This window comes from Microchirus variegatus, assembly GCF_963457635.1.
Source record: "Microchirus variegatus genome assembly, chromosome: 1".
NCBI lineage: Eukaryota > Metazoa > Chordata > Actinopteri > Pleuronectiformes > Soleidae > Microchirus > Microchirus variegatus.
In genome coordinates, this window is record NC_139802.1 from 36,313,337 (window position 1) to 36,323,408 (window position 10,072).

The 10,072-nt window shown below is 40.4% G+C and overlaps 1 protein-coding gene across 1 annotated transcript in view; it reads left to right on the plus strand.

Annotated features, from left to right (window-relative positions):
- Nucleotides 1-9,212, plus strand: part of ntng2b (netrin g2b) — a gene marked incomplete at both ends in the record, with an annotated part of 63,605 nt that extends 54,393 nt beyond the window's left edge. The window contains 3 exons of the mRNA XM_083900652.1: nt 4,143-4,310; nt 7,798-7,932; nt 8,989-9,212. Coding sequence (XP_083756778.1) covers nt 4,143-4,310; nt 7,798-7,932; nt 8,989-9,212 — 527 coding nt within the window. The remainder of the gene's footprint in view (nt 1-4,142; nt 4,311-7,797; nt 7,933-8,988) is intronic.
- Nucleotides 9,213-10,072: the final 860 nt, after the last annotated feature.

Here is a 10,072-nt window from a genome sequence, read left to right on the forward strand (position 1 = left end):
GAAGCACGAGGAAAAGAAAGGTATCTGTTTTATATGCAGATGTGGAAGTTGTTTATTTTTTCGCGGATTAACTCACCGTCGTATTAAATATGCAGTAGATAAACCTCCCTCACAAGCTGAATTTGGCAACTTTAGCATTCAAACTGGGCCACAATAAACAGTAGTAATTTATCTAAAGTCACGCATCGGCATCTGTTCATGCATAGTGGCCAAGTCGTTAAATTTAGGGAATAGAGTAAAATCTTACCATCGATCTTAGCATATTATTACCCGAGTATACAGCTGAAGTAGTCTGTAAGACGAGAGAAGCGTAAAAAACAAGTTCCCCATATGTTCTGTCTGTTTGAAATGTGTGGTGTTAGTCTCACAGAAGTCTGAGAACCACGGTCACAAAGCAACAACCTCACATGGACATGGGGTGGAAAGAAAGCCTGAAAAGAAAGGTATCACTGTCGTAAATATTGAGGCAAACGCTTCATAAATTTGTCTTTACACTTTGCTCATTGCGTCAATGATTGTGGCGTTTCAGTGTCCCACGACATTGGCGAGCACGGGCATGAAACGCATGGCCCAAAAACAGCAACTTCATCTGAGCACGGCCACGAGGATCACGGCCACGAGGATCACGGCCACGAGCATCACGGCCACGGATCAACGTTATCTGAGCCAGGGAGGGAGAGGCATGAAGAAACACATGGTATCTTATTGTTGGCAGTGATGTAACAGTTTATCTACTGTAAAAATATTTCCCTTTAAAAGTGGTGAAAATCTCATAAATTGACCTCATTTTTTTTTTTTTTTTTGCCCGCCGTGTCATTGATTGTGGTCTCGCAGTCTCCCACAATTTTGGGGAACACTTACATGAAACACACAGCCATAAAACAACCTCATCTGATAAGGAGGAGGAAGAGGAGCACGCAAAAAGAAAGGCTGGAAAAAGAGGTATCTCTTATGTTTGTAGTGGTAGTGGTGAAATGCTACACAAAAAAAAGTAAAGGCAGAAGATAAAGTATCCCTAGAGAAAAAAATGGAGAAACAAAATCTCTAAATTTATCTACATGATAACATGTCAGTCAACATGAGCTATTCAAACAGCAGTGCCATATTTTTAACTGAGCAATGACAGACACTGAAGGGAAGACGGGGAAATTAAGCAGGAGAAATGGGAAGAGTGCAAAGTGTTACATTTCGGCCAGGTTTTAAATACACTACCGGTCAAAAGTTTGGAGTCACCTATACAATTTTTGTTTATACACTTTTATTCATCAAAAGAATTGCAAAATAAATAGAAAATTATAGTCGAGACGTTGACAAGATTAGAAATAATGAGAATAATGAATAATAACTTTGCTTTTGTCAAAGAACCAGCAAAACTGTTTTCAGCTGTGTGTAACATAATTGTACAAGGGTTTTTCAAGGGTTTTCTAATCATCCAATAGCCTTTTAACACAATGTACCATTAGAACACTGGAAATGGGCCTCTACCTATGTACATATTCCATTAAAAACCAGATGTTTGCAGCTCGAATAGTCATTTACCACATTAACAATGTATAGAGTGTATTTCTGATTCATTTAATGTTATATTCATTGAAAATAAGTGCATTTCTTTCAAAAAATAAGGACATTTATAAGTGACCCCAAACTTTTTGACCGTTGAAATCACAACTTGAAACAAATTGCAAAGGCTGCAATTCAAATTTGGATTGTTCCATGTTCTGTGCCAATACAAAAACCGCACAGCACGTTCAAATCAATTGTTATTTTAAGTTATTGCATTAGACCATGGTAGTGAGTCATGTCATGTATATCGTGGTAATAATTAATCTTAATTTCAAATCTATGACAACAAATACTCAACTAAAGCTCGACTTAAAAAGTTTTACCACAATAAATTAATCACTCAGCCCTACCCTTGTGATGCTACTGTCTGATCAATTGATTATAAATAGTATGAAAAATATGAGACGATGATGTAAACAGGAAAACATTCATTTATATCTCTGAATACATGTGTCAAAAGTCTTTGTCATGTCTTCATTTGTAAAACAGCCTGAGATAATCATGCAACGTGAATGTAGGTTATTTCACTCTGGTTATTTTCCTCTGTAGTCATGAGGTTGACTGTTCCATGTGTCCTCAGCAGAAAAAAAAAACAAGCCGGGTTATATTTAGCTTTTGTTTTAAAAGTTCTTTTTGGAGTCAATTAATCTTTCCCGGCAGACGAATTGTGACTATCTGTGTGAAGGTGTACATGTAGCGCGGCGTGTGATGAGCAGACGACTCTTACACAAAGATTCCTTCATCTCTCAAGGGCTCCTGAAACTCTTGATCTCAGGAGAGCCTCAGGCCAGACAGTTGTTTGGGATCATATATGATGATTTCAAAGGTAAGAGACCAACATGAGCAGCATGAGGTCTGTAGAATAGATATGTAGAGGAAATAAGCGTAGTTAGATCCTCTGATCACTTAGGTGTAAAGTCTTTTAGCCTTTTGACTTAAGTGTAGATGCCTGCTCTTTTAAGAGTAAAACCTGTGGAAAAATTCCTTTCGTTGCATGTTTAGTGCCCTTTTATTTTGCTCATCTTTCCTCTTCCTATGCATCTGTTTAACCCCCCATCATTGTGTCTGCTTTATGCACATGATCAAGGTAAGTATTTGGACTTCATATATAAATTGATTTGCATTAATTGATTAGAAAAAAGACGACTGTTTATATCGTTTGTCATTATTCGTTCAACCTCACTTACTCTTTGATGCAGGAAACACTCTCTCACTCTCTCTCTCTAGCTCACTTTAACTGTCTTTCACCGTTAACAATTCACAATTGATGAATACCAATAAACCAGCATCTTGACTCGTAACATTAATTTGTGGAACAATGTCCCATTGCCTCTCTAGTCTGTGAAGTAATTTGCCATTTATATTTAATTAGGCAGTTCTTCCCCCACTGCTACCGCGGTTCCCTCAGTGCTGAGAGAGGCATTTTATGGTGCTCCTCGAGCCGGCTTCCTTTAAACCAGCTCATTAATATTTCAGCTGGCATCATCAACCAAACAATAATAAAATAATAATGTGACGGCTGATTAAACAGCTAAACTCCGACTTTTTAATGTGCATTTAAATGTGTATTTGCATAAACATGCCTGGTAAACGCCTCTTTAGAGGACAGTGATGCCTTGCAGCACACGATTGCAGCCAACATCTAAAGCTTAATAAAACCTTAATTAGGCAGCACTCTCAGCCAAGATAATCGTAGTGAGAATGTAGAGCAACAACCCTCCACCTCTCGGTGCATCCCTCTGCACAATGCAGATCTTTCACTAAGTGATATCAAGGTTTTCATTTCATTCCCTGAGGGAAAAATTACACAAAGGTCTTGGGGGGCGCTTTTCTTTGGATTTTGGGTGCGAAGGCTTGGACGAAATTCGAATGTACAGTGAAACTTGAAATCCAATCCTATCCTCTCAGCTAATTCAAGAATTACAAAGGGAAAATTTAATCACAAGTACAGATTGCACAGCACATTATGAAAGAGAATTTAAGCCTTTGGAAATGAAGAACAAACAGCGAGGAGAAAGGTTTTTCTCTCTGGTTAATGGAGGAACGAGTGATGCAGGTGCTGTGTAAAAAAAAAAACTATACTGCTGAACTGGATCGCGTACCTGTAACTCCCCTGGTTATGATTATGTATATAAGCCACTCATCTGGTAATGTCATTAAATTCCCAGACAAAATTAACACGGCTGTTCTCGTGCCCCTGCAAACATACACACAAAAACACACACACACACACATAGGATAGTGGAATTCCCATCAGTAATCAGTGCAGCACAGTGAAGCAGACTCAGCAAACCTGTGAGTGTAGTAATGGAGAGGGAGTGGTCTGTCTTTATTGAACCAATATAGAGTCAGAAAGGCAAGACATAAAACACACACAGAGCCATTAATTTGTTCGCTGGCAGTTAGAACTATAACTTTTAGACATAAGTGTAAGTGAAAGTCATTTATCATTTCTGGGTCTCGTTACAAAAATCCTTTGAGAACGTTCAGAAGAAAAGAAAAGACATCCTAGCACAGAAATGTATGCTGACTCTCCTCACCAAAGACAAGGAGCTGAAATCTGTCTGTTTCTGTTGCAGACTGTGAGTGCTACGGCCACTCCAACCGCTGCAGCTACATCGACTACCTGAACATCGTCACATGTGTCAGCTGTAAGCACAACACCAGGGGCCAGAACTGCCAACACTGCAGACTGGGATACTTCCGCAACGCCTCTGCTGAACTGGATGATGAGAGCGTCTGCATCGGTCAGTCTACAGGGAGACAGTGAGAGTGTGTGTGGCGAGCGGCCGTGTGTGCGTGTTTCAGCTTGTTAAAGTCTAATGTTGCTCTGTACTAACTGCACATGGGCTTTGAAAAGAAACTTATATCCAGCATAAAGAGGCAACACAAATGTCAATAATAATGTTCCTGTCCATAGCAAATGCATTTACACTTATTTGCACAATTTGCACACACTGATAGTTTTCACACCTAATAGTTCACTAGACAACCGAGTCTTTGCAAAAATGTATTCCCCCTCCTCGCCTGAGGTGGCGCTGCATCATAATACAGGGCAACTTCTGTTTCTGCCACATAAGAGCAAAACATGGAGCTGCATCAAATCATCAGTCTTGCGTTTTGTTTTGTTTTTGTTTTATGCAAACATACAACAGTCATTTCTCCCGGCTATCGTTCTACACGCACAAATGTTTTGGTTGTGTTTACCCACAATGCCCCGCGTTGTAGCCCACTTCCTGCATTTGGTTCACTTGAAGCGAACCGAGACATACGTTTTTAGGCGGAGAAGAGTTCGCTTCTTCGGTCATCAGAGTTCGTACCAGACTTTCCAATCAACTAGGGTTTAGGAATGCACACACTGTTACACAAGGATGTTATGTTAGCTCACTTTGCACTCAAGCAAATCAGCAGTCCCAGCAGTCCGCCTCCATGCAAACGCACCTGTTTTTAAAAAGAAATGGTAATAGAAAAAGAAAAGAAATGGCTCTCTAATTGGTTTATTACATGTTTTTGCTAAAACACACTCATTCGTAAGCCGTGCCGCACACCTGGTGCATCCATGTTTTTACACACCGTAAATAGCAAATTGTTTGGCCACGTTTATCATCATTGCAGTATCATGTCGTATAACATCTGCAACACACAGATGCTCATATCACAGGGACTGCTGTGATCAGAACTGCCATGACTATAGATTTTTATCATTTTCTTCCAATATTCCAGCCGAGCACTCTTTACTTGAATCCTCCTTCATACTGCAAAATGAGAAGAGAAATGGTTTGACAGTTGCATCAAGAGATATTGCAGTATGATTTTTTTCCCCCTTATCTTTATCGTCATTAAACCAAGTACAATGAACAATTACATTTCTTGGATGTGTTAGGGCTGAACAATTAATCGAAATTTTATATAAATCGCAATATGGGACAGCGCAATTTTCAAATTTTTAAAAGCCAAAATGTGTGTCAAAATATCATTTTAGACTCATTCTGTCATGACTTTTTAATATTGTATTTGACGTAGACATTGGATGTGATGCCCAAAATATTCACTTATTTATCGCCTTGATCTCTGAATAAATGGTCTTCACCTAAGCTACAAGGAGCCACATGTGGCTCTAGAGCCAGAGTTTGCAGACCCCTGCCTACACCATAGGGCTGGGCTTTTTTACCACAAATCTTTTTGTGTGTTTGATGTCGCCGCCTCGCTGAACTGTCCTCATACTGGGTTCATTAAAGGTCCAATACCATCCAACTAAAATGACTGCAAACACCCTCAAGCATGCCTAAAACTAAAAGTTTACACGTGAACCTCACTTAAACTCCAATCCACTGGAGTACAGAACCAACACAAAGACACACTGTGTGTAGTGGTGATAAACACTCTGTCTACAGAGCTTATACTCCTTAAACTCACTACCTTAATAAGGGCATGTCCTAGTAAGAGGTCACCGTGTTCAGATAGCTGTGGAGCGAAAAATCTGGTGTTGATTTGGATCCATCTGCAGATGAACTGCAGGGGGTTGAAGGGTAAACACACCATGGTTGAGGATCACATTGGGCTAAGCCTTGGAGTCAGCAGAAATAAGGCCTCATTAACTCATCTGCCAGCACACTGATACACCGAGCAAGGCACAGCAACGTCTCTAGAGCAGGAAATGATGTCCTTTCCAACACAAACGTATTTTGTACACACATTTAACGCACACATTTGCTCGAAGCAGTTCACTTACAAACCCGGCTCTACTGCAAATGATCCACAGACACACAGATACCAACTGCCTGGCTGTGACCGTGTGAGTTTATTTCAATGTTTTTAATATTTCATAATACATTTTAAAATTAATAAGTGAATTTGATCTTGGATGGAGATGAGCCATCAGCATACATCAACGCATGACAGAAAATTGTGGTTCATCACCAGTCAAACGACAAATGCGGCAAAGTTCATCGGAGAGAGCCACAGAGAATTTATGTATTTTCAACTCATTCAAAGAGTGACACATGAATCTCACTGCAAAGTTAGGATTTCAGTGCCACAAAAAGCATGGATAACATTTGACTGTGATTAGCTGTGAGGGAGAATTAAGGGCATTTCTGAGACTAAATATTCAAAATAAAAATGTTTCCTAAGCTCATTCTTTCTGCCACTAAACGCAGTTCATACTATCAAAACAAAGATATATGGTACTGGTTTGCCAACCATCAGAGATACTACACAACAAATGTAAATTGCATTACATCCATCACAAATAATTTATACACTAATGGCGTTTTTCAGCGAGCGCAGCACATCACGGCACTGTTATTTTTGCTTTACCATTAGCAATAGCACCTGGTAGGTTTTTTTTTAGAACCTGCTCAGGCGAGGTTCCAAGCAAGCTGAGCAGCTGTGACGTTGTCAGACTGCCGTGCACCGATTGGTCAGAGTGCCGTCACAGGAAGCGACACAAGAATCAAATGGAACAATGGTAAACTGTAGATCAGTTAAAAAATATATGACAATCCTGAAAACGTGGGTTAATCTCCAACATTTAGCAATTAGGAAATGTTTCATGTAATTTCAAATAGTTTTTTAAAGCATTTTTTACAAAAGGAAAGATGGATTACCCCTGAAAATGTGTAACCACAACAAAAGGAGAAATATTAACTATATATTTTCATCTAGAGTGTATGCAAGTGTAATTATAAAAACAGTTACTTCATTTTAATATATTACTTGAAAATAGTATAGTAATAATATTTTATTAGGATTATTTAAAAAAAATAATATTTTGATGCGTATTTGCAATATAAACCAGTACAAATGCTGAAAACCCTTGGCGTTTTCTAAATAACATTTGACAAATTATGTATTAACAAAGTCACGTCAGTTTCATGCAGCTGTGCTGCACTGACTCCGCCCACGTTGAGGAGGTACTATAGTAATGGAAAGCCAACCAAACCGTGTGGAGTCGAGCCGAGGTGGTACGATATATCGGAAAAATTTCATAATACTGACTTATTTGGGAGAATTGGGTTAAAACAGTCATAGTTCCAACTGTGCATTGGTAAATCTCCGCATCTTTGAGAAACCTTACCTAACATGTACAGTAGCAGTGTAACTCTGAAGCTCCCAGACACCAAAGACAAATGTTTGGTTTGAATACAGTTGGCTGAATGTGTTCCAACAAATAACTCCCATCCTCAAATATCTAAAACAAAGCCATCTATTTTTACTCTCTCTCTCTTTTAGAATGTAACTGCAACCAGATGGGTTCTGTTCATGACCGGTGTAACAGTACAGGCTTCTGCCAGTGTAAAGAAGGCGCCACGGGGGCCAAGTGTGATGACTGTCTGCCAGGCTACTACTGGAAGCAGGGCTGTTACCGTAAGTATACGATATTTTTTTTTCAGTGTGTGAAAAATCCAGGGTTTAAGAAATGTAGCCTTCTAGGTTCTTCGTGAGTAAATCTGTGAATGTTTCCTTTACTCTGGAGGGAATAGATCATGTAGCTCATTAGCAGCATCACCTGCTCCTTTAATTGATGACCCTGTCACACCTTTACCCTATTACAGGGAACAGACTTCCTCTACAATCTACCGTGCATTCAGGGGCCTCACTCTCACATAGACCCTCCTAACTGACTCAGACATACACACACATTAAACCTCCACAAGCAAGCATGCATTTTCCAACGTCGATTAATTTATTACAATATGGGACACATTGTAGAAGCACAGTGGGTTTGACATCTTACTCCTAATACTCCAATTCAGCAGAGCCAATTATCTTTGGTGTAATAAAAAATGTTATCTAATGTAATTATTTCTTGTCATGGAAGCCTGATCCTCTATTTTCCCTCAGAACATTTTTAGGTCAAGTATCCTGCACGGTACAACTACCTCTGCGCTTTTCCTAATGCCTTTTATAGCATTTTAATGATGCTATTTGTTCCTACAATCATTATTTAACACATCACACGTGCCATGTATTTTCTGCTGGGCTTCAGACACTGATTTCAACATGACCCTGAGAAAGTGCAGGCTCAAGAAAAACAGACAGAGAAAAGGGCTGCAAAAACAAAAAAGGCAGGTGTTGTTGTTGTCCCTGAGGCAAACACTGGAGAATTTATCATCCTCTTTCTTTCCTTCTGCTTTCTCTTCTACTTTGTTCTTTCTGCCCTGGATTCTCCCCTGTATCACCGTTTCCCCATCATGCTTTTTAACCAACACTGTCCCTCCCTATCCTTCCCCACCTGTCTTTCATACATTCTTCTGTCTCCTTTGTGCTCTTTACTCCCACAAAATCTCTTTCTGCCGCCTGTCACTCTCCCGCACCCTCTGCATTCTCAACTTCTCGCTCTCCTTCTGCGATTCCCTTGCTCTCCCTCTTTCCCACCACTTCTCCCTCTGCCACGCTGTCTGCTTTCATCTCTGCTCACAGCCAACATTTGTGATGAAGAGATGCTCCTGTGCCAGAACGGAGGAACATGCTACCAGAACCAGAAGTGCATATGTCCTCCAGAGTTTAAGGGGGTACTGTGCCAACACTCCCGCTGCGAGGCGGGCAAAGACTGCAATGCCGCCTCTTCGCCGCGCCTCTCTACAACCAGCCTGCTGCTCTGCACTCTGCTAGCCCACCTGCTGGCTACGTTAACTCCCCACTGAGCCACGACAAACGCCCCTCAGACCAAGGAGTGTGTGTATATGTGTGTGTGTGTGTCGGTGAGGCAAGTGGAGACCCAGACTAGGTAGGGCCATCTAAGTCATGGACCTGTTGAAAAAACACACACACACACACACCGCAGCACTCGCAAAAGAGCACACACTCACGCAAAAACACACCGAATATCTCCAATCTCCTTTCAGACACACACAAACACACACACGAACACACACACACACACACACACACACATCTCACAGGACAGTCATCATAGTGAGTGTGTGCTCAGGTGTGAGTATGATGAACACAAAAAAAGGGGCCTCAGAGAAAAGAGAGGAGATGAAGGGGGGAAAAATATACCAACCACTGTTCCCTTTATTCCTGAGCTGGAACAATGTGCATCAAACCAAAAAGCATTAAGAAAACACTTAAATCACCACTGTTTCACTTCAAAGGGAATGGCTGTTGTAACCACGAGGAACTGTTCTCTTTCTTTGTCTTTGTTTTCTTTTCTTGGTTGAGTTAGTAACGTCACCTCGATTAGTCTGATGGCCAAATGTGTGCGATCAGACTCTGTGACAGGATGAGAAAGCACGAAGACGGTGGACGGCGGGTCAGGAGGCGGGGGAGTGCATTTGATCCTATTGCTGAGGCCTATATAGTATATTAACCAGGTTTCATTTCTTCTCAAAAAAGATGGGACTTGATTTTACATTTATTCTACTTCTGCTGCATTTTTTTTTATTATATTGTCAGTCATTGTATCTAACGTGCCCACTAACAGTCGCTGAGATTATACATATTATATAATAATATCCAGGGGGTTACGAATTACAAAAAATTAGTCACTATTATGGTTGTT